Source organism: Periplaneta americana, chromosome 1 (genome assembly GCF_040183065.1).
Source record: "Periplaneta americana isolate PAMFEO1 chromosome 1, P.americana_PAMFEO1_priV1, whole genome shotgun sequence".
NCBI lineage: Eukaryota > Metazoa > Arthropoda > Insecta > Blattodea > Blattidae > Periplaneta > Periplaneta americana.
In genome coordinates this window covers 1,129,991-1,156,220 of record NC_091117.1, presented here as the reverse complement: position 1 = coordinate 1,156,220, position 26,230 = coordinate 1,129,991, and the positions used below count along the sequence as shown (strand labels likewise).

Below are 26,230 nucleotides of genomic sequence, written 5' to 3'. Positions count from 1 at the left end.
CTTTATTCTTCATCTTTCACTGTTGCTACTTCTCGTCACTAGAATTCTCTGCCGCCTGAAGTCCAGGGCTGCCGAACTTTAATTTCCTTTAAATGTAAATTAGAAAAATATCTTATGATGAGTTGCCAGACCTAACGTGTTGCAAATGTGTTCCACTGTATTTATTTTTATTTATTTATTTTTTGTTTCTTATTTTTATTATCTAAATCGTGTTTATTTATCACTTAATGCCAATATATATCCCACTGTGTTGTTTTTTATTATTAATCTATTTTTTGTGTACATTTTATTCAATTGTCGGTTTCTGGTTTAATTATGTAAATCCTACTTAATTGTAATCTAATACTAATATGTATACTAATGTGTTTATTTTTATTTTTACTGTGTACATTTTTCTTTTTTTGTTGAATTATCGGCTTCTGTTTTTATGTGATTCGTATTTGATTCTAACAAATTAATATGTATTTCACTATGTTTATTTTTATTTTATGAGGTAAATTTTATGTAACTATCTCTTTTGATCTCATTATGTATCAGTACGTAAATACTTAATTCTGATTCAGTTTCTTGTTCAACTGTGTAAGCAAGTTTTAATCCCGGTTGAGTGTAAGAGAAGGCCTCACGGCCTTAACTCTGCCAGGTTAAATAAATCCATTATTATTATTATTATTATTATTATTATTATTATTATTATTAAGATTTCTCCCATTACAATAATTCATACAGAAAAAAATCAAATCGACATAAACCAATGTAAGTTGTCAATAAATTATCAAAAAAGGTTTGTGGAAACTGACTTATGTCACTTCTCCCAGGCACTGCAGAAATAATGTTATGGAGTGGTGAACTGTTTATTTTTCTTATACAGTATGTGGCTGTCTTCGACTAAAATCTATTGATAATGTAAAAGCAGAAAAAGGAACATCTTCTGTGGATCTCTTGAAAAATAACCAAGGAAGAGATTAGTGAAGTGATTCATGTGGAATATGATATTGTATTGGGCAGAAACATGGACATTACGGCGAGATGAAGAGAAGCGACTAGAAGCATTTGAAATGTGGATATGGAGGAGAATGGAGCGGGTGAAATGGACAGACAGAGTAAAAAATGAAGCTGTGTTGAAAGGAGTGGATGAAGAAAGAATGATGCTGAAACTGAGAAGAGAAAACGGAATTATCTGGTCACTGGCGAAGAAGAAACTACTTACTGAAGGATGCACTGGAAGGAATGGTGAATGGAAGAAAAGTTAGGGGCAGAAGAAGATATCAGATGATAGACGACATTAAGATATATGGATCATATGCGGAGACTAAGAGGAAGAAGGGAAAGAGAGAAGATTGGAGAATGATGGGTTTGCAGTGGAAGACCTACCCTTGGGCGGAACATTGTGAATGAATGTGAAATCAGTTGACGAAATTACGCTTTATACAACGAAGACACGTTGAAAACAAATCGTCGAAACGATGGAATTAGAAATTCTCTTATTTTTATGTGTATCTGACTCCACTCAACGTATCTAGCAGTGCCAAAGAATTTGTAGTCTTTCTTCATTGCAGTGTTTTGCGGGCATGCATGTTAGCTGTCTCAAGTGCTTCTTAAGGATTCTTTACAGCATCTTCAGTTACCGGTACATTGGTACGAGCTCCTGCAACATCGTTCACAAATTCATATCTTGTTACGTCGAGATGGTTGGTTGTAGCCTTTTGTTGTACGTTTCCAACAGTCCTATGTTATTTGCGTTTCTAGTTGAATCCATTGTACGTAGACTACCAAAAGAAATCCGTATATTCTCCCCCAGTTCACCATTGTCCCTCTACAGATTAATTTCCCACGGTTGTATTTCCTATGTCTAGCCTTTGTTTCTACAGTCATTACACCGGTATTTGTTCCAAGCGTGGCTGACTCTGACTTCATTCGCATACCGGTATGTCAGTGCACGACTTCTGTTAACGTCGCTTCAAATCGTGTATTTTACAGTCACAAATGTCTTCTGCCTCGTGCAGAGATATTTCCGAAGCGTTCTAATCTGATTCCGTGTATTCTCTTCCGACTGATTCCTTTGCTTTATGATTTGAAACCTCATTATGCCTCACAACAAACTTCGTCGACTTGCATGATACATAAAAATAGCAATATAATGTATTAGTCGGTGGCAGTGTATGTTATTGATATGCTTGTTTCACTACTACTTCCGAACTGTGTGCACTGTTGTTGTGGGATGTTCATTACACACTAGCCTGTCGTATGGAACGGATTTCCGCGGGCTTCTCTGAAATGCGCTCGACATTTTCCTCAGACACTTTAATGTTTACCTGCTCTGGATAACAAACTTCCCGTTTCTCTGAGCTGCCTATCCCATTTTATTATTGATACGTACGTCGTAACTGCTTCCCTCGCTCTAAGGTTGTACCCCTAATCACGGGGTTGTACTCACAATCTAGTACATACAGTCACGAAGCTCAATACGTAGGGAAATATGCATCCAATGACAGTTGAACGTTAGTTGCTAGCCACTAGGATCGCTACTATCGCACAGTCTAGTATATACCGGTAAGTAACTATAACGTCATTGGTATATACAGTCACGAAACTCATTACGTAGTAAATATGCATCCATAGATACTTGCTAACCACTAGGATGGCTACTATCTGTTCCTAGCACCCTCACAACTCAAGCTTCGTGACTGTATATACTAGACTGTGATCTAGTGTTCCTAGTACTCTCAGTTGCTAACCGCTTGGAGCATTGTATCGCGAGAAATGCAAAAAATCACCTCAAGCTTCGTGACTATGTACTAGCCTGTGGTTGTACTGACGACGAAACAGACGCTGCACACAAATTTTTGTGGTGTCCACATGGCGACTAACTGTTCCCAAAGACGCAAGAATACCATAAGATTTATCAAATAAAATGATCTGCTCATGCGCGTCATGCGTGACTCAGCTAACAACAACAACAATGGATTAAAACTTCCAGACCTCCTCTTTAAAATGGTACCAACTTTTTCCCATTTGAACTGGTACTTTTGACGCTATAACTATTTATTTTACTATACTTATAAACGGAACACGCTGTACATACTATTAAATACGATAGAAATGTTAAAATGTTCCGTGATTACATGACATTGACGTTGAATCACAGTCTAATGGTTGAATGTTGATTATGATGGCGGCGACGAGGTTTATATAGTTAGGCTACGTCGAGTGGAAAAGGAAATACCCCTCGGGCGAGTTAGAAACATAAAAAAATGTAAGTAGATCACTTAGAAAATAACGACAGACTGACGCGAGTGAAGTCAATGAAGACGTACATACCGGTACTTTTGAAGGATCATGTCACAGGAAAGTTGAGTGAGTGAATTAACAGAGGAAGATATTTCAGGTTGAGTGAAATTACTACGGTTATTAATATTGAATTTTATTGTTGACGAATTACGCCTGAATATCAATTGACACCCAGAATTCAAATTTTAAAAAGATGGGAGGGGGTTTCACATTATTACGTACCATCGTCTTGGATTTCGACGACACTGTTTCTAGGATTTCTTAATAACTTTAAAGTTTAATATAATTAGCGTTGTAATATACATTGCAGGGCTGATCAGGATCTTGCACGTTAGTTAAACATAACTATTGTGAAACGAAACGTGTATGCAGGATGAGTTGTCTCAATTTAAAAAAAGAAAACTAGCCAATAGGCTCTTAGGTAAGGGGTCTATTGAATCTATGACTGAGTCCGGATGTGTCTCAAAGTATAGACAAGCCGTGTGGTGACTCAATTAGGAGAGGGCACTGTTGTGAAGTGTACAAATTGTTGAATGTTGAACAAATACCGGGGACAGATGGGGAAGGGAATGCAGGTCCATGGCCCATCTCACCATTTCTCTCATGTGTTATTTATCATAATGTACTCTGCAAACGTATAACTTGCTAGCCGCTTGAGCGCTATTGTCGTGCCAGCTGTCAAACTGCGCACACAGATAAAACATATACTGTAAACTGGGGTTACTTTGAACACAGAGGAAACTTTGACCATTTTTTTCAGAAAATCATATTTACGTTTCTACATGCTGCATTTGTTATAGATGGAGGTAAATTATCATAAAATCATTCTCATACCAAATTTACTTCCATCTATAACAAGTGCAGCATGTAGAAACCTAAATATGATTTTCTGAAAAAATGGTCAAAGTTTCCTCTGTATTCAAAGTAACCCCAGTTTATGGTAATAAGAAACTACCTGCCCATACTAACAAAGGTGCATTATAAAATATTGGCGCTGAGTGAGCACTATCCACTCAATTTTTGACAACTTTTTTTTTTTTTTTTATTTAGGCTTTAATTTGGAAATGTTCTGTTAGCATGAGCACCTGACTTTTGTCTTTCTGAGCAGTTTGAGGGGAGGTTACAGGATGAGTCCTATAATATTTATCTTCTTAGTAGAGTTGGGTTTAAACTTGCAATAATGCGTAAGTAAAGAGGACAAATGGCTAAGGCATCTTAACTGTGATTCCATCTTGCTTATGAGTCGTAGCGTGGGTACTCTAGTCCAGGGCTGGGCATCGGGAGCGGATCCAGACTAAATGGGGACGCTTAATATTCATCCGTCACTGAATCAACGCTGCGCGGTGTTCGGTGGGGAAGAAAGGGGATGAAGAGAAATCATATGGCTCCCCGTGAGAGAGTAGAATGCGCTCTTGCTGCCCAGCCCTGCTCTAGTCACAGTGCAGTGTCCTTGTCAGTCTATTACATCTTTGTCCCAAATTGTTCAGGGTATTTCCTTCCAGTTTGGGTCTCATTGTTGTGCCTGAAGGAAACTGAATACTCCGAGTTTCTGGCTGGTCTTTACCTTGGAGTTGTCTGTTTTCGGGAACAGACTGCTGTAGACAATATGCTGGCACACTGTTCCATTAAAACCATACAATAAAATGTAATTTGAAATGATGAGTAGGCCTAGATGAGTTTAATGCTTAAGTAATCCTTAGGGGACAGCCTATGAAGGGCCAGAGTGTGGTCAGCATGACGATCTCCCCACTTGTTATAGCTGGTTTCAAAATCAGATTTCGCTATCTATCATAGCTCCCCAAATTCATCACAGTGCTGGGTGGACACCAGTCCAGTACACTAGTCAGAATTCCTTCCCCATGAAAACTCGAACCAGTGTTTATTTTATGTACCATTCAATATATTTGATTGTTGTTATTACAATGAATATGACCCAACTTATTTGGTACTAGTTTCTGAAAGAAAAGGTTTGGAGGAAAATCTTGCATTGTGCAAATTTGTGGACCTGGGAGGGGGGGGGGGGCAGTAATGAGTGTAAAATTGTTACACTATGGCCAAAGTCTAGTATATACAGTCGCGAAGGTCAGTAAATATACAAACATTAGGTAGTTGCTCACCACTAAGATCGTTAATATCGCCTCATTACAGGCAATGCAAAATAGTACCGTTACAGTCTATTGTTTCTAGCACCCTCAAAACTCAAGCTTCGTGACTGTATATAGTAGACTGTGCCATGGCCCCGAAGACGACGACCACACTGCTGTAATGCATCCTGGCTGTTGCAGTGAACGTGGTGGAAGCTTTGCAGGAGTTCTGGCAGATGAAGCAGGCCCGAGGCGCAGATCTGAGGAACGGCGCCCTCGTCATCTATGAATCCGTTCCATCATCCAGTCCACCTTACATTTGCTATGTCACACTCCCAGGCGGATCTTGCTTTGGGAGTTTCCAGGTAAATGGAACCAAACAGCCTGGATACTCACTTGGACGGATTATTACACACAATCATCACTGTGATGTCCGAACGTAAAATGAGCAAACAGCTCTTTTATACAGGGTGTATTCAATATAATCTGCCAAAATTATATACACAATATATATCGATCTACTGAACAAAATGTCTAGTGAAATTTAATTATTTCTTATACTGTATATTTAACTTGTAAAATACCATGTTTTTAAGATTGATGGTAGGCTAATATTTGTTTGTTTACATTTCGTCTCAATGTGAATTCTATTGCCAACAACCAACACATACCAATACACAACAAAGTAGTCGTAATAAGTATAAAGAAATAGCATTGTATCAGGCAAAGTAAATAATAATTGTGTATTCTCATTTTCAAAAACGTTAGACTCACAATAGTAATATGTGTTACAAGAGCGGTATGTTGACGTTTTCATGTTCGAGGAAAAGATTGAAAAAGCGAAATTTCCGAGAACATGAAAACAAACATACCACTCGTGTATCGTACATTATTTTGTGCGAAGATCGTTTATTACATACCTGAAAGAGGAATTTCTAATTAGTTGCAATGAAATCTCCATCTTGGTTTCTGTTCAATGACGGCAACTTTGGAAAACAAATATATCTATCTTCAACATTGTTCCTATAAAATGTTTTCTGTGTTTACTATACTGCAGCAGGCCGTGATACACGTCTGTCTTTTTTTTCCCCCAGTCTATGATGAGTTTGGAATCTTGTTGATTTTTTCACAGCTTCCTTAATGTTACTTGGATTACAAATGCAGTAACTTTTGTGGTGTTGTAGAGTTTACTTAATTTTTGCAAATATTTAAAAACAATAATTAACAGTGCAATTTAGGTGAAATTGCAGTGGTAAGTTTCCAATTTATAATTATTACTATATTGAACATCTTTAAAAATAATATGTTAAAAGCCTAAAGCAGTAAAATGAATATGACGCTTAAGCGGTAAGAAGAGGGAAATTGTTATGTGTGTTACGTTGGGAATACTGAATGTGGAATTTCACACTTACCGCGTATTGGTTGTGTGCGGAAAGTAAGTAAATATGCACGATCTCGCACAAAACACATTTTATCCTCTACCACCAGTATTCTTTTGGCAGTCTAAATCGTTTACTACACATGAGTAAACCTTCTCATAATATGAAAGGGGCATTCCACTGTTACGTATGGGACACTTGCTCACAATTTTATTTTGAAATAATTATTCTGACAGTTAGTAAAATAGTTGCAACAAAATTTGGCTTGCTATGAGACTTAGCAGGACACTTCAAAAGATTCAGAGTGCATTTAGACCCTTAGTGCAAGCCCTATTACTGAGTTACTTAATTAAGATTTGTCACGCATGGGACACTCGAAGTCTACCATCATGTTGCTTTTGTCAGACTACTATCAAATTTCAGCCAAATCATCAATGTTAAAAATTTGACAATTTTTACTGCTTTCATTGTGAAGTTTGCTTATTGACTAGACCATTGAGACTAAGTTCTTGCTCTTCAACGGAGTAGAATTTACTTTGAACTGTGTTGTCACGTATGAGACTTGTGCACTAGACTGAACACGGTTCCTTGGCTTTCAGTTAGACAGCAACATAACAAGCAATAGTGTGACAACATTAGCATGAAATATTACAGATTCTCAAATTTGAAACTTCCTCTCTTGTTCACCTGTTTGGGTGATCTTTTTTACAATGTCCCCCAGATCATAGATGATGCAGTCTGGATCCTTTGGACATGGACATTTGAATCGGTTATTTATGAAAGGGCCGAAGTTGCTAATTTTATGAAAATGAGTGTGTAATGTAATAACTGCTTTTTGGGTGTAGATACATCGATTTAGATATGAAGAGGACTAAGTTTCACACTCTAATGCTTAGTATAATTTATGATACAATTTTTATTTCAGCCTCAATTTCAAAATTTCGGCCTGTAAGCAGTTTTTTCTTGAATTGCTAACAGTTTAGTATTCAAGACTTAGGCCCTTTCATAAATAACCCATTCATTTGTACTCCCCATTGCAAAACTGACATTACCTGAATGACTCTTTTTGACCTGATCTGGGTGTACTTGCTCTTCATATGTAACATTCTCCTACTTCTGACAGGGTGTGTACTTTGCAACTTACATATGAAAGGTAGAAATGCCTGGAACCGCGACCACTGTGTTCCATGGATTTTGTCCACACCTGTGGAGTAATGGTCAGCGCGTCTGGCTGCGAAACCAGGTGGCCCGGGTTCGATTCCCGATCGGGGCAAGTTACCTGGTTGAGGTTTTTTCCGGGGTTTTCCCTTAACCCAATATGAGTAAATGCTGGGTAACTTTCGTTGTTGGACCCCGGACTCATTTCACCGGCATTATCACCTTCATCTCATTCAGACGCTAAATAACCTTAGATGATGATAAAGCGTCGTAAAATAACCTACTAAAATAAAATAAATCCATGGATTTGCCTACTCATTGGAGGTTGAATGTTGTCACCTCCAATAATAGCAGATACACTGTTATCCGTAGTATTAGCAGGTTCTTCTTATGTTTCCTTCCACTTTATTCTGTACTTTTTAAAAAGGAACAGATATCCCGCGAACTCATTGTCACGTGAAGTGAAGTGAATGAAGAACCCTCTAGAAAATATCCCCCATTTTATATAAAGATAACTTGCATAATGAATACCTGTATTTAGAAACATAATGTTTACATGAACGTCGATTTGCATAGGCTAATATAACTGCTCAGCACATTATGCTTTCTTATATGGCAGCCTACCTAATGCCAGAGACAGACAGCAGTCTAGTCCAGCATTTCTCAAACTATGGTCCGCGGACCACCTGTGGTCCTTGAGGTCTGCTCTTGTGGTCCTTCAAAAAAGACAGAAGAAAAAATACAATTCAAACGAATTGTGTATCACTCTACAGCTGAAAATATCAGAATTTGGAAATGACACATGGCAATCGCCTTTCACTTTTTCTTCCAGTATTGACATTTTATGAAATTTAATACCCTATCTGTCTACTGACTTCCCACTCAACTCTCAATAACAAAAGAGGGATTTAAAGCACTATGAACGCGGTGTTTCTCGCCATCTTTCCCCAGCACATCTGGAGCTGCGCCTGTAACCCAGCCAGGGACACCCAAATTCATAACAGAGGAACGAACCTTTTCATGTATTTATGACTTTCTTAATAGTTTTGCCGACACCCAGTCTGCACATTGAAATGGTCAAGTACTGTGTGTCGTACACCAATAATACAACTCTGAGGTCACAATTTGAAGCTTATTTTCCAAGTAAATATGACGAATTTTCATGGGTTCGTGATCACTTTCATTGCGATATTCAAACTAACAAACTTTCATTGAGTGAAAGAGAATGGTTAATATTCAACTGTCAAATGGGACTGGACTTTAAAGAAACAGAAATGAATTTTCTTCTATTAACATTAGCGTAATTAGTTAATACTAATATAAAATTAATTTAATTTAATTAATTTTAATTAATTAATTCTATTTTAAAATATAAGTACAGTATACTGGTATTAAAATTTGCTACAAACATGATGAATTTGCTTTCGAAGGTGGTCCGCGGAACTGTTCTGACTTAAAAAAGTGGTCCTCACTTCAAAAAAGTTTGAGAAACGCTGGTCTAGTCTATCACTTTGCCCTCATATCTCTGTAGTAGTTTATTCACCGTATAGATTTTTACAATTCATGGCTTTGTCAGTCTTATTTCTAGGTCTTATCTAGTTTCTGATTATTATACTGTAGGCATATTTATGAATTTATAACATCATTACTGCAAAACATCTGCTGCTCCTGGATCATGTGATGCAGATTCATGAATTGTGATGTGGCTTTGCGTACACAGTGTCAGTCACAACTTTATTCCTCATGCACTGTAGGATTCACATCGGCAGAAGTCCACCACCTCCCTTGCAGTTTTATAGTTGGATTCGCAAGAAAGCGTGTGTGTCATTAATGTGAATGGATGTGGTTTCAGAATTGTCCGACAAAGGCAGAAGCACGTCGAAGTGCTGCTAAAATTGCTCTGATGAACTCTGTGTTCAACGAGCACCCATCCAGGCGGATATCTGACGAATTCATTGAGAAGGCTGTGTCCGAGGCGAGAGCTTCCTTCAAGGTGAATACAACATACAAACTATCTCAGTTATGCACCAATCTAGATCAGCAGCATCATTGGCTGAAATGTCTCCACTACGAACTGTTCAACCACGTGATTCTACTTTGAACTCAGTTTTCTTTGCAGAAATGAAGTGATTTGCTGTAAAGTAAGTAGTGAGTTGAGCAAAAGCTAAGGTTCCCACTTTCACTTACAACTATGTTCAGATGTGTAATGACAATTGTGAACTTTTCTTTCCAAAACTCACTATCTCCAAAAACCTGTTTTTAGAGGAAACTCGAATTTCTGCTGCCATTGCTACAAGCAAAAATCAAATAGGAATTTATACTTACTTTATTTTTATGTAATTTTGCTCCTCTTGGAGCATTTCTGTTGCGATCCTGTGGATGTAGTGTTTCATGAAAAGAAAGTACTGTAGCTCATTTTTGCTGTGCATTAAATTAGTTATGGAACAAATTGCATTCTTTTCATTGCAAATTCACAGGGATTTAGTATTATTTTACATAAAATAATGTCATCTCAAACATTATATTAATCCACTCTTAGTTGAAAACTTCAAAATTTGGAGATGGTGAGTTTTAGAAAGAAAGCTCACAATTGCTTTTATGTTGTTGTTTTCTAACGCCAGGCGTTTGACAATAAAGTCATTTGACATCTTGCACTCCAATATTTTTCAAAGATATTATCATGGTCAGCCACTGAAGCACAGATTTTGAGGTGTTCCGAATCCATTTCTTGGTTTGAGTTGCACAATGGGCAGTTAGGGGACTGATATATTCCAATTCTATGCAGGTGTTTGGCCAAACAATCATGGCCTGTTGCTAATCTAAATGCAGCTACAGATGATTTTCGTGGTAAATCGGGAATTAACTGTGGATTTTGATGCAGAGAGTTCCATTTTTTCCCTTGAGATTGTGTTAGCAAATTCACACTGTGGCACTAAAATCGTCCTCCAGTGGCTTAAGGAGGGAAAGCTGGTGATCAACAAGATCTCCCAGCTAGGTCCAATGGACCCGTCGACCAACAGCAGGTGTGGTCCTCCAGACATTCTGGGGGTTATGTGTGAATGAAGTAGCCACCAAAACGTTAAAATATGGTGTTCACTTAAATCGGCTACAACTTGCCATTTTCACTCCAATATGAAATGAGTACCATTAAGGTAAAATTATCTGGAGGTAAAATAGTCCCCCAGTCGGATCTCCGGACGGGGACTACTTTAATGGTACAGAATCAACTAAACATCTTACAATGGAATGCTGGTGGTATAACAATTGCTTCTCTACATGCGTAGTTTCGGAGAACGTTCATGCACCAGTTCCATCTTGGCACAGATTGTTTGTTGTAAAACTCTAGCTCTTGATTTCAGACAACTTTTGGAAGCATTCTTTACCAAGGTGTTTCTCCAGTTGCCCAAACAAATGAAAATCAGAAGGAGAAAGGCCTAGAATTTATAAAACGAGAAAAGTGGACATGTAGCACCAGCGTCTGTTCCATTTTGGTTGGACAGTGGGGATCCATGAGTAAAAATATGAAGTCATTCTTTGTTAGGAATTCTACCGTGAATAGTTTCCAATGCTAGTGATTTTAGAACATCATTTGGAATGTCATTCTTCAAGCAGGTCCAGATAATACTCTATTTCTATTGCTCGTGTAGGATCATTAAACGAAAATGTAAATCTTCTTATTTGGTGCACAATAAATAATTTCACTTGTGTATACGATGCTGTCTTTTGAATAACAGAGCAAGAATGAACTGCAGGCAGTGTGATGACGAGGTGACTTCTTATCTGAATGCAGGGGGAGCTGGAGGAAGCAGACAACCCAAAGACGGGAATTGGAGCATTTCGTTTCATGCTGGAGACGAACAAGGGGCGGACGATGCTGGAGTTCCAGGAGCTGATGACGGTGTTCCAGCTGCTGCACTGGAACGGCAGCCTGAAGGCGATGCGGGAGCGCCAGTGCTCGCGCCAGGAGGTGGTGGCGCACTACTCGAACCGCGCGCTGGACGACGACATGCGCTCGCAGATGGCGCTGGACTGGATTGCCAGGGAGCAGGAGAGTGCGGGCGCACTGGGGCGCGAGCTGGGGCAGGCGGAGCGCGAGCTGGAGGCGGCACGTCTGGCGGGGCGCGAGCTGCGTTTCCCCAAGGAGAAGAAGGACATCTTGATGCTGGCGCACACACAAGTCAGCGGCGCCTTCCTCAGCTGATCGCGCCAAGCTTTGTAACCCTTTCGCTGTTATCTGCAGCCATCTCGAGCGCAATCAGAATGTCACATGTGCTGTTCTTGCACTTTCATTTCATAATTGTTGTTCATTTTAGTTGCAGGACGTCGGAATCAGGTTATTTCTGCAAGAAGGAACCAACTCACAGAAGAGCAGAACTGAGAAAAACAGATTAAATTTCACTAGCAATAAATACAGCTTTCATATCAGACGTTCTTATAAAAGCAAAAGTGATTTCAAAATATAGGAACAAATTCGTGCAATTAGCTCAGACTTTCTTACTCTGTTATAAAGGCGGCCCATTTCTATAAAGAAACTGAATTTCTGTGATTAGCTAAGTTTTTTTATTATTTTAGAATTTGTATTTTGACCCACTTTTTATTGCTTTCTTATAAAAGTCAGTTCATTTTTTTGAGAAATGAATTTGTCTGAATACCGGTAGCTGAATTTTATTATTTCCTTATAAAGTATGAAGATTTTTATTGCTTTCTTATAAAATTGGTTCATTTCTATAAAAAAGAACAGCTGCTCAATGTTCATGTCTTTGTGGGTTAATTCCCCTATTGCAGAATTCCTTGTAAATGCAAAGTATTTCATCTAATCTCAGACTGTATTTTTATAGGTGTGTTTCGGAAGGTAAATAATTGGAGATCTTTTGCATTCTAAGCTAGTTCCTATAAATTTAAGAATTTTCTCTGAAATTATAATCTTTCATTCTGGACACACATAATATTGATCGAACTCGTAACTTACAGCTGATAAGAAAACAAAACCAAAAACTAGCTTCAGCTCTATTCGACATTGAGTGAGAAGCAAATAGGTACTACACAAATCTGAAGAAGAAAAATGTAGTATTTAGTTTTTATTTATTTAACCTGAGACCTTCTTTTCCCCTGTACCAATGTGGGTGCATAGTAGACCTGTCTATAAGAACTTTAAAAAGGATAGGAATACAACACGAAACATGTCTTTAAATGTCATGTAACACTTCTATGGACAAAGATGAGAAAGACCTGTATTAGGATACCACGAGTTTATTGCGTTTGGAAAACATCAGCTAGTGCTATCACTTGCCAGAGATTCTCTGTCTATAACAGCGAATGGGTTAAAACATGACACTTGTGGAAATGCCTCACATATTTTAATCAAAATAACAGGCAATTGAGCTTCAAACAGGACGGATGTAACCTTAGTTCAGAGCTGCGTGAGTGGAGTAACAATGTATGCTGTAACCTAACACTGAGTTCTGCAATTTAACTTGTAAGGATGTGTTCGCATAGTCATTGTAAGCTCTTGCAGTATCTAAAATCTATTGCTGGTAATTATAAGTCAGACAGCTATTTTTATTTCCTTTTAGGTCTTGTCTGCTATTCAGGCCTGGATGCCAATACATTTTGCAACTTGCTTCCTGCTTTGTCCACCAGAGGTCTCTGTGGTCTGACGACATGTAGTGTTCTGTATAAACTGAGCGCCACTCAGAGAGTAGCTGACGTCATTTATTTTTCGTTCCTTAACTGGCCATCCTACCCCATTATCTCCTGGCTTAGTTGCCTCATAAGTGGTGCCTTTTTGGTATCACTTGTAAGGTTCAGACCTGTCTTCGGACAATTGACTAAACAACAACAACAACTTCTCAGCTATGACACTGGAAACAAATTTTAAAATTGCCCTTAACTGGCTGGTATATTATTTAAAACACAGTTAAATGTATTCTCATCATCGTGTTATATAGGAGAATTGTAAAACGGGTCCTTGGAATGTATCATTATTATTATGCACTAGTGATCACGATATGGAGTTCTGAACCTGATTTGTGATTCAGGTCCTTTTCAGTATTTCGGTACATGACAGCATAATTTATTGTGTAGTGAAATAAAATGCAAAACCGGTATTTAAAAGTTGCTTTATACATGAAACAAGTACAACAATTAAAAATCGTTGTTATGAGTAACATAAAACAAAAGATGTAAGGACAGTTGTCCCCACACATGTATGTGTGTTTTATACTGCCATCAGTAATAACAAAACTGGTACAGCATATGAAACAAATGAATGAAATATAATATCTGTAATATGACGAATTAATTACTTTTATAACATTAATGCAGCATGTATTAAGGCATCAGGTAGAAATGTGTTTCATTTTCTGCTATTATAGTTAAACAGCTGAAGGTGCACTGGCATATTTTGAACAGTATTGCATCAGCTCAGTCAGTCCAGTTTTCATGATTGCATATTGCCAGCCGAACCCTCGAGATATTTGGGGAGGAGTGAGGGAACTTAAGTATTTTGTCTCGCCTTAGTATCTATAAGCATAACACTGTGGCTTCAGACTCTTCACAAAACACCAATTTTTCCGACTCTCCTATGCTTTCCTCGAATTTGGGCCACTGCGGATGTACATTGTTAGCAGACGCCTTCAAATTGTGATTACTATATTCTGAATTGTGTTTGTAGACAAATCGTTCTATAAAACCATGCAAGGTATCTGGCTCTTCACAAATAGGTTGCTGTGTTAGAGTGCAAGAATGTATTGAAGTGAATCTGGATTTCTTTGTGCTTTCTGCTGCGACGAGGACTGTACATTGCTTACAGTATTGATCCCTTAAAAGTGTTTCTACTTCGTTGTCCAAGACTCTGCAGTTTCATGCACTTCATTCTACAAAGCATGGGATTTTTATATTCTGTAAAATTGATGGAACATTGTAATGTTAATAATTTGTCAGAGAAGTTATTTTGGACTATAATATATTTTAATAATGCAAACTGTAGTCAAACCCTTGCTGAGAGGATGAGTATTCATTTGCACCACTGCGCTGTTTGATGGATAGAGGGACTTTTAAGGAACTGAGCTGCCTTGATATTGCTTCATTTCTTTATTCTGACAATTGATTATCATTTAATTAATGGATGTTGCGATAGTGATTTATTCTGTTAGCCATGAATCTCCAAATGAAAATTTGCTTTTGATTGGACTGTAATAATAGTGGAAAACAGGTATAGATTTTAATTTCCGTCAAAAGTGAGATCTTTTAGTACGAAATGTGATTTAATCTCATAATATGTGTTCGAAAATATAAAAATCCTTATCTGTCATGATTAAGGGTGACATCATATTGCATTGCTACAACACAGTTCTCCAGTTGTACAGAGAGAAGTGTTTCTTTACATTCCTGCCACTTTGTTGTAGGCTCCAGATTACTGAGACATCTACTTCTGTGGAAAAGATGCTCACAAAAAATCTTATGTCTGCCATACGATGCCAACGTTCAAACACTCACTTGTACTCAAAGCACATTTTGAGGTTGGACAGCACCTGTAGCTTTCTCTCCATAATTTCCTCGCCCAGCACTGTCAAGAAAATCAAATGAAAATGATATATACGAGTTTTTAGACTTTCACTGTGAGTGTGTTCAGAAGTAGGCTTCTGCGTATTCCGCCATGTACATTTGCAACAATTCGAACGTTCTACACGCAGCACAAGATGGGATCTCTTTGGAGTTCTCAAAAGTTGAGAATGGTAAGTTTTAGGACATGGTGGAATACCCAAAATGAAAACAAATTAATAGTTCAGGAATATCAAAGGCTAGTCCTGGAGATAGTTGCCATAAATAAAGCTGTCCATGGTAGATAATCAGATTGTTCCTTGTTGAATTCATCAGCCATCTCGCGAGCCAACTAGAATCGAGTTGTGCCGAATATGTTACAGCTGTTTTCAGAAGTGCCATGAAAACACAGAGCTGTTTGATTCAACAGTGTAGTTTTCCACCCCATTTAAGTGTCATACAATCTATTACAAATATGTAACAGATAAATTAATGAAGGATTCCCAACAACAATGTCTTGATGCAGACACTTCTGTGTGTTATAGTCATTTGCATCTATTCAAATAAAAACTACTGTAGCCATATACAGAGCGTTCGCCTATGGGTGGGGCCAGGAAAGCGGCCTGCCTGCGGTGTCGCTTGCGGGAATCGTCTATCCATAAGCTTCCGCTTTCTATACTATACTCTGTAGGGTTTTAATTTTAAAGTTTAGCAGCAGTAAAGACTGATGTTTTTGAAACACTAACTTCCTGTGATACACGTCTTAGAGATTTATTAGGAGAGTGTGTAAATTATGCACTGATTTCATCAATTTTTTCTTCCGTCAATACTCTTTGATTTCGCTTAGGAATTGTAGCATTTATCGACCCTGTTGTCCTTAATTTGTTAACAAGACGTCTAACAGTTTCTCTACCCTGAACTGGAGCACCCGCATATTTCACTTCAAATTGCCTACGCACCTCTCTACATGACTCTGTTTTCACATATGCATCATACATAAAAACTCTCTGTTCAAGCGTGAATTTTGCATTTTGCATTGTTAACAAATTTTACACACACGCTGAATATTTAAGCAACTGTGTCAAGAAACTGCACTGTACGTGTTAAATACTGCAACATCTGGCTCACAACTGATAACTTGTCGACCTTGATTGTCGAGCGTGTCTCAACAACTGTGCGCACAAAGCGGCGTATCAGTACATGCAGCTTTCCTGGCCCACCTGTAGGCGAGCGCTCTGTAGAACGGCAAATGAGCTAAACTCTTTTCTTAGAAATGCTTCTCAGCTTCATCGTCTACAAGCACTTTGTTCTGATCTCGGAACTTCAAGCTAAGGTTGTTAGCCTGGTGATATGTAGACTGTGAAGCACAAGCCAGTCCTTACTTGAAGCTTAATCTTGACCTTGAATTTGGCTGTGGTTCAATTAGGTGCAGCATCCACTGCTTCCATCGCACAGTTGGTGGTTGTTTGTTAACCAGGGCTCGGATTTTGAGATAAGTGATTTATTTTAGTTTGCACTTCTTACAAAATTGATTCAACAGAAATTTTAACTGAACTGTAAATTGCTGAAGCAAGAAAGGTAAAATTTCAGCATGCAAAAATGATAAAATTGCTCATGTGTGCATGAAGGGTGCCACAATCAAGATGGATAGAGAGTTTGCACTATCTGTAAATGGTGATGAGTTGGAGAGAGCTCTTCTCCCTGGCAGAGCTATTTATGAAGTGAATGCAGAGATAATAGGTACAGCAGTGAAGGAGGTTTTGGGGTGCTTCGTTAGTAGTGATATTACATTGAGAACAGTTCCACATATCAACACGCACATGACAGTGCAAGTGCATGGTTGGGCGAATTTATAACATCCAATTGCGATGAATAAGAATGGAAAATATTGATTGTTTCTTTAAATACGAGTGGATGGAGTTCCAGTTCGTGTTTAGCAAGGTCTTTATTTGTCATAACTGAGTCCTCCATGACTAAACTCAATGAGCTGCTAAGGAAGACAAATGAACGCACACATCTTCAGTTTGCTAGTCACATTATTTTTGCAGTTTAAGTAGTGAGTGTACATTTAACGCCCTACTGAATGGAAACAGGACTGCATATAAATTTTAATCCCGACTGTAGAGCAAACTCCTGACCTAAAAAGATTGCCTTGAATGCACACACGTGACGAAATGTTGGTCGAAGTATTTTTTATGCTATCAATCTCCAAAATATGTCATTTTTTAATATTTTTTAGTGTTCAAAGTATGTAATTCTTGTATATATTTATTTCTGTTTTCTGCTCAAATTGCAAAAATGGAATTTGTTTGCATGCTGTTTAAAATTAAGTAAGAGCAAATTGAATTTTAAATCGTATAATTGGTTATGCTACTGTAAGCTAAACCTTTTTGCTGATTTCATTGTAACACCCAGAATTTCTAACATGTCGATAATTATTATAATATGTCCACAGACTTCTTTCTTCCAGCAGAGAATGGCAACTGATGATTATTTGTTATTTACTCAGTACCTTAGCAACGCAATTTATTGCCATTAATTCACAAATTACTTCAGTGTTTATAAATTTCGATCTAATGTTTATTCAAAATACTTGGTAGTGAAAGAATCGTGTATACAGTAAAACAAAGCGACCCTCACGTTGCTTTGTATAAACAACTATTCTTCCGAGTTTACTAGGTTCTGTATTTCCAATATTTTATTAACCTGCAATCGGTCTTCAGCTATACTCTGGAAAAAACACTGATTGGAATTGAAAATAAAAGATAATGTGTTGTTAAAATCCGAGTCCTGACAAAGAGAATGCATAACAGACATAATACGATGAGCAAGGTGATAGATGTGACGTCAGTTAGATGTACAGTACCGGTAACTTGTGAACTCTTCATAAGTGAAGTAAGTGCATTTCTGTAACGCTTTGTCGTGTAGGGACGCTCATGTGGACATGTTGATGCTAGTCCCACTGCTTCTCTTAACAGTAGTACTAACACCTGCCGCTTGTTATTGTTGAATTGAGAGTTTTATATACATTATTACTACTACTATTGAAGTTAAGTTATTATTATTATTATTATTATTATTATTATTATTATTATTATTATTATTATTATTATTACTGATATTTTTAATTTCATGCTTAGTAGTTACATTTGTTTGTATTATTTCACTGGAAAATGCTATTAACATTAAGTGAAGATACGTACATATGATGGGCAACTACTTCCAGCAAAGAATGTTATCACTGTGAGACCTCATGTGTGCTGAGTTTATCATTTGTGTGCCAACCATTAAGTTGAAGCTTCATTTTATTTATGAAGAAGTGTGAAGAAAATCAGAGGCTGCTGATGTGTTCTCCTAGCAGTTACATTCAAATTTATTGTAAAGTTAGTGTTCAATATTAGTTTGCTTGACAACTGTTGCACCTGATCAGTTTGAAGCTACGAGGCGCGTCCATGAAGTAACTTTCCCACTCGTCCACATCTAGCAAACCATATGTTGCCTGAAGTGACTGCGTGTACGTGATAGAGTAATGTCCTGGCATGGCGCATGCGCTAGCAGAACTTCCCGAGTGCTCTCAGTAGCTTCGTTGCATTGGTTGAAGATGGACGTTCCTATTCCAGTTCCCGCCGCGTGAAGTGCGGTTGAAATTGATCGTCAGCTGTGCCAGGTCTATGGGCAAGCAGATGGTGCGTTGCTGCTGTAGACGATTTTCAGCAGGACGCCAAAATGTGCATGACAAGGAGCGCAGTGGGAGGCCAACCATCATCACAGACGACCTTGTGGAGCAACGCACCATCTGCTTGCTCATGACGTTAGGCCCATAGACCTGGCACAGCTGACGATCAATTTCAATCGGCGCTATGCCCTGTGCATTCAAAAACTTTATCACTGATCGCACTTCACGCGGTGGGAGCTGGAATAGAAGCGTCCATCTTCAACCAATGCAACGAAGCTACTAAGAGCACTCGGGAAGTTCCACTAGCGCATGCGCCATGCCAGGACATTACTCTATCACGTACACGCAGTCGCTTCGCGCAACATATGGTTTGCTAGCTGTGGACGAGTGGGGAAGTTACTTCATGGACGCGCCTCGTAATTTCAAGCCATTACTGTAAAATAATTTACTACTCATCTAGTACATTTCAGACGTAATTAAATATCACTGTATATTTTAATGACCAATATAGATAAGCATGGACACAAAAGATGAATGCTGAAAGTGTCTGTGTGCCAATCTGTGCAACACAACGATCTCACTGCCCATGCGTCAGTGTGATTTGAGAATGCTTTGCACTTTATCTGTCTGACTGTCAGGAAATGGTTTGATGTGCAGCAAAAACGTGTGGCAAGTAGTCAGAGTAACAGCAAAGTCAGTATGTTGTGACGGTTGGAAACTGCTGCACAAACGAACCTATTGCAAATTTACCTCCACAATTTGATAAATTAAGGAAAAACTAATGTCAGTTGTATTTTTTCAAAATCAAATACATTAGCCAATGTGTAGAAAACATTTACAGTGATTAATGTCAAGAAATACTTGTGAAAACAAAGTTGATTTTGGAAAAAACTCAGTTCCCTAAATTGAGGGATGTCCTCAAAGATTATAATGTGTTAAATTTCGCAGGGAAACTTTCATAACAGTTAACGTGAATTTAATTACTGTAATTCTAAAAAGTATTAATTTAAAATTAACTAAAATATTAATGAGAAATAGTCAAATTTCAAATTTACTGCTAATGAGCCGAGAACTCTGCAGTAGAATGAAATGTACGTAGGAGATGGTTCACAATAGATGTCAATTAGTTTTCATTATTTCAGAAATATGTATTTTTTATGTTAATTCAGAAACTTATTTCTGTGCACTTTTATTTTTTCTTTCTTATTTTTTAGCCAGGCATCGAATTGGACCAAAGCAAATAGAACTTGTTCCTACATTCTGGTTCGTAATTTCTTCGGATTCCAGTATTTTGTCGGATTGTTGTAATTCGTTTTATTATAACATTTATATAGAAAAATAGAAATTGTCTCAAATAATGCAATTATGAATAATGTATTCAAAACTAACAAATATTTTGTACACTCCGAAACATAAAAGTGTGGCTACACTAATGAGTTGACTCTAAAACCATTTAAAAATAAATTTTCGATATCGCTATGTCTGACTGTAAACATTTTGAGATCTTTCTATCTGTATTAAAGACGTGCGTTTCGACTAATGTATGGATATACATATAACTTACAGGATGCTGTCGTTTGGCTTAGCCTACACCTATGTCAAAGTCCAACAGTTGGGGAGATATTGTAATATGGTACATTACTGAAAATGCTACTTCTTGTGATATTCTAATAAATTTATTTCACATTAAGTACAAACTCAGTAAGACAATAAAGTCAAATTACTGAGCCCAGGAAGCCTTGCCAGCTGGATAAGCACAGAAACAAAATACCGGCACAGTAAACAAGTTCAGTCTGTATGACATATTACTACAGTTCAGTTACATGTTTGGCATGAGAACAGGACTTGCTTTGACAGCCGATTTAGAAATTAGAGCACATTCCATTTGTCTTATGTCTCACTCTTGGGATATAATTATTTGTGTGGCTTTCCTTTTAGCATGTGTTGGTGCCTCACAAACTTACAGTTCTAACTTGCATTTTCAGGTTAGGAGATAGAAATTAGGGTCCATACTGTTCTGTATATATGTGGGGGGGAGTTAAATCTTGTTTCACACTCATTTACAAAAAAGAGAGATAACAAACATACGATATGAGAAGGCTGAAACTGAAGTTAAAACAGTCTGCTTTTTAGTCGCTGGTAGATTGTTAACATTGACATACCGGTACCTAACATATAAATGACAAACATACCGGTACTACATTTGCAGATGCGGTATTAATATTGGACTTTTCCTTAATATTGTTCCTGTATGACGTCTGCATCAACAACATAAATGAAAATGGTTCAAAAGCATAAGATGCTGCACTATTTGTAAATTAGCAAATGAATTTCGCTTTGGTGTTTTTCAACTTTCTTCTAATTACCTTATATTAATACTTGTACTTCTGGTACAGTTAGCATGACGTGGTTGCCATTCTGGTACCGGTACTTTAAGCATCAGTGTGTATACATATTACGTGTTATTTTTTATTGTTAGTGTTATTATTTTAAAATGAAAACTCACAAATATTCTCTCTCTGCTTATAACTTTCTATTCTCTCGGAGGTGTGATAGATGAAGCTATTGTTGCCACATGCCTTGTGTAATTTATTTTTACAGAAGTTAGTGTTAATTTCAGTTTGATGTACGTTTCAATATATATATACTTTGTAAGGCTTTGTATTGTAAAATGAAATTTGTGATATGTATCCAAAATTATATTAAAATATAAGATATATTTTTAAAGTAATTTTACTTTCTGATTAAAATCTGAATATCAATGTTAATTTATGCGAAGAGATTGGTGGAAGAATAGTCTATCCCACGTTTTTTGAGATAAAAGTCTCTTCTTTTGGTTAGGCATATCTCACAACAAAAAACTCGTGACTTTAGATGGTGCCTGCTAACATATTTTGCAAAAAAAAAAAAAATTATGAAAGAGTGCGATAAGTCCTTCTTTCACCAAGCCCTTCAGTTAGAACCAGAAATGTATATCATACAGATTGCAGAAATATATTAACAAAAGAATTGTTGAATAATCAGCACACCAAACTTAAACTTCGTTAAAACAAGGTAGAGGCCTACATAAAAATTAATACAGTTTTATTCTCAGAAGAGTGGAGTTTAACATCATTGCTTTCAGTTGTTTTATTTCTGTTGCTTTGGCAAACTTTATTTCGAAATATAACAAATGAAAGAAATTCAAACTACTCTTTTATGGGATATTGCGTCTTCTTTATTTATCTATATAACAAATACTTTCTGATGACTGGAGAAGATTTAAACTCTAAATGGTTTGAGACTAGGGTTGCCAGATCTTAAAAATATCAAAGAGATGATATATTCGCGACGTAATGTATTACTGGGCAGCCTATGTGTATACTGTATAGCATAATTAAAGAATTACTTTTCCAACATTTTAATCAATATCGTATTACAGTTGTTACAATCTATAATACTGTGTCATTTAATGTGAGAATTTAATATAAAAAAGAAATACATTTTGTTAAACTAACATTTAGATTAACATACCAAAATAGAAACTTAAAGTGATAGGAGAGTATTCCCTCAAATCTGAAGAAGATGCTGTGTAGTGGATATGTTTCACGTCGTGCGCAAATTTCAGTCCTGCTTAGGAGTGAATAATATCTTAAAAAGCAAGACATTCTGGATTGCAGAACGGGTATGAGCAAGACACAGTAAATTTCCTGAAAATTGGGGATGGTCCGCCATATCGGGACATCTGGCAACCCTATTTGAGACACGTAATCTGTAGTCATTTCGAAAGATATCAATGAGTCAAGAACAAAATGGCGATTAGGCCTATATTTGAATTTTATATTAACCATTTTTTACATAAACTCCATTCTTTTGTGGATAATATGTTTTTATTTTTAGCTAAACTACATTTTAACAGAGTTTAATGAATTTTATAGCTGCCTGACTTGAATAACCTCGTGTTTCGCACTTCAAAATATGGAATAATCACGTTATTAAGTGCAATTGTACTTGCCATTAGTGAATGATACTATTATCTGTGATTGCTAATAATAATATGGGCTAGCAGTTACGTGTTGCAGCTTTGTAATGTCTGTAGATGTTGACTTTATATTGTTTAAATGAGGTACAAACAAATTCTTTATTTTGACTAAGAAAGCCGTTAGCTTGATGCACGTTGTGGGGACATTCTTGTACATAGAGCTTTCTTGCTGTGAATGCACTGATCTCATGTTACGTTACTTCACCGATTGGCTAGAATGCTAGATCTTCTTTATTTAATTAAACTAGCTTCATACCAATTCCATTGAGGTGTTTTATTTCACAGACCTTGATCTCTGTGTATTTCATTTACCAATTAAGAGACAGTCTTAACAAACTAATGGTAAAGACTTTCAATCTGGTGGCACGTTTTTACATAATTCTGTTTTGGAAGCTTGCCCCTGTACTTTTATATGAACATGAGCAGGACTGCCAGATTATCTCATACCCTACAGGCCCTACATAACTACACATAAAATTTATCAGATATTTCTATCTCACTCTGAATTTTTACACAATCCCTGCAGTTGAAAGTATCACTAAATAAATACTGGCTAGTTGGAAAATCTGTGTATCAGACCACAAGAAATTACTATTAAGAACTAAATATAATGTTCTCATTATTATTAATGAACTACGTATAATATTCTCATTATTATTATTATTCTCATTATTATTATTAATGAACTACGTATAATATTCTCATTATTATTATTAATGAACTACGTATAATATTCTCATTATTATTATTAATGAACTACGTATAATATTCTCAATTATTAATGAACTACGTATAATATTCTCATTATTATTATTAATGAACTACGTATAATATTCTCATTATTATTAATGAACTTAAAGCAAATGGAACTATTTCTCGAGGTACTCTGAGAACAGTTTCAAGAAATTTGCTGCAAATTTCAACTAGTGATTACTTTAGCTTAGATTTCTGAAAACACGGAATAAAAGACATTTCTCTTAAAGACAGGACTGTACCTTAAAATCGGAACATTTACAACCCTGTCTGGGAGAACTTTTAAATGTTAATTTCCAGCAGAACAAACTAATTGAATTTGTCCTTACTTTCTCGTTATATGATGTCAAAGATAGAGATGAGATAACCAAAAATGCTGCGACAGAGTTATTTGAGAATGTGAGACTGAGGATTGTAGTGAGGCAGCTTTCCTGCAAATATTTTGTTTTGCTTGTCTCATTGCGCAGCACTTGCACACTTATTATATAAATTCTGTGTGTGTGGTGGGGGGAGGTGGGATGAGAGTGTGGCGGGAGTGAGACAGAGGGAGAGAGCTTGTATTTCTGTCGGCCTACATGCAACATTTTGGAAGTTAATTTGCATAAACAGGCGAGCATTTTTCCTATTCTATTAGAAACTTAATATTAGGATGATCTTAAAATTATGAACAATGTTTAGATTTTTTAATGTGTCTTTATTACCTTTCCTTTTTTATTTTTTCTTCAGATATTGCACACCCTGATAAGCAAGATCAAACATTCCTCAAAAGAGTGTGTTAATGAGGTGAAATAGAAATTTGGGGAATTGAAGATGTGTGTGAACTCGATGTGCACTAGCCACTGAATGGAGTCACTGACCCTCTCTGCCCTCATGTTGCCAGGGTGTGAGATAGGGGCATCGCGGACAGGTGCAGTTGTTTCATGACACAAGTTGAAGGTCATTCTCGGACTCGCTGGCTGATTCCTGTTGTGGCAGTGAAGCAATCAATTAAAGCAACCGAGATATTAAAGTTGGTATTCTAATGTTTGATGCGGTTTTTTAAAAGTGTATAATAATTTCAAATAAATTATACATAATAAACCGTGGCGCTACAGCTGTTGAAGGGCCCAGACCGACCAACCGGCTGCAGACCTCACGTTCACATGCCGCAGCAGAAGTGGACGATCATCCAACCAGAACGGAGGTATCGTATGGTTAGCCGTTATAGCAATCGAATTTTGCTACCTATCGTAGCTCCCTTAATTCATCACGAAGCTGGGTGGACACCTGTCCCATACATTGGTTAAAATTTCATGAGAAAATTCCTTCCCCATGAGGACTCGAGCCAGCACACAAGTCCAGGTGTGACGCCTTGAACCACGAGACATGTAGAAAGTGCCCATTCCATTTTATTTTAAGGTTGCCATTGAAGTAGTGAGCGACATTGACAATCATACTTCTCTGACGAGGGCAACTTCTTTATGAGCATTTTTTTCCTTTATTTCTATACAAGATTTGGATGATCATTCAATTGTCATTGACGATTTGTCTGGTCCCCATAAATTATTAATTATTCGAAAATGCCCTTTCTACTGAAGCATTGGTTCCAGGAAATGACGAAACGACATTTTTAATCTAATACCAGTTGTCGTTTTGACTTTCGCCTCCTATTGTATATTCTTTCATGTATAAACTAAGTGAATAATTAAATCTGGGTGAAATTCGATATTTTGTATTATTTTTTCTGGACAGACCTATGAAATTCGGGGCTGTCCCTAAAAATTCGATTCGGGACATATGGTCATATTTTTTAGGTCATAATGAATACATTTCATTTACAATATGTGTGTACTTTTAATCATTGTTTAAATAATATGTAAGCAAGAATATCATACACAACGTGATAAAAGATTTTATTTAACTGTTGCGAAACGCGTAAGACAATCAGTGTCATCGATTTTTTCATGCATAAGTTACTCAGTGAAGTCAGAAATTGACATACGAGGTTATCAGTGTTCATATGCGTATGGAATTAAAATTATAGGTAACGAAGTAATAACTTAAACTAACCTAACTGGAGTACTTTCATTGTAACTTTTTTAAATGAAATTTTCGTACGTATTATTCGATTTATTCGATACTAGATGGCGTGCTGGCGGAATCTCTGGTAATACTGGTTCGTTTTGTTCTAAAATAAAATAGACCAACCGTGTAAAGAAAAACGGCGCACCATGTAGACACAAAATCTTCATGCATCTTATAATTGAACGTGCGTTTTAAACTTGATTCTTTCAATATTCTTTCCAGATTGCATGGAAACTGAACCGTGTAGATGCAGTTTAACAGTAAT

At 37.0% G+C, this 26,230-nt stretch overlaps 1 protein-coding gene across 2 annotated transcripts in view; it reads left to right on the top strand.

Annotated features, from left to right (window-relative positions):
* lft (Limb expression 1 family member lowfat) overlaps nt 1-23,412 on the top strand; it is a 38,441-nt gene extending 15,029 nt beyond the window's left edge. For both annotated transcript variants that reach the window (XM_069824131.1, XM_069824208.1), the window contains 3 exons: nt 5,574-5,737; nt 9,762-9,902; nt 11,700-23,412. In XM_069824131.1, coding sequence (XP_069680232.1) covers nt 5,574-5,737; nt 9,762-9,902; nt 11,700-12,110 — 716 coding nt within the window. In that variant the 3' untranslated portion in view covers nt 12,111-23,412. The remainder of the gene's footprint in view (nt 1-5,573; nt 5,738-9,761; nt 9,903-11,699) is intronic.
* The last annotated feature ends 2,818 nt before the right edge of the window (nt 23,413-26,230 follow it).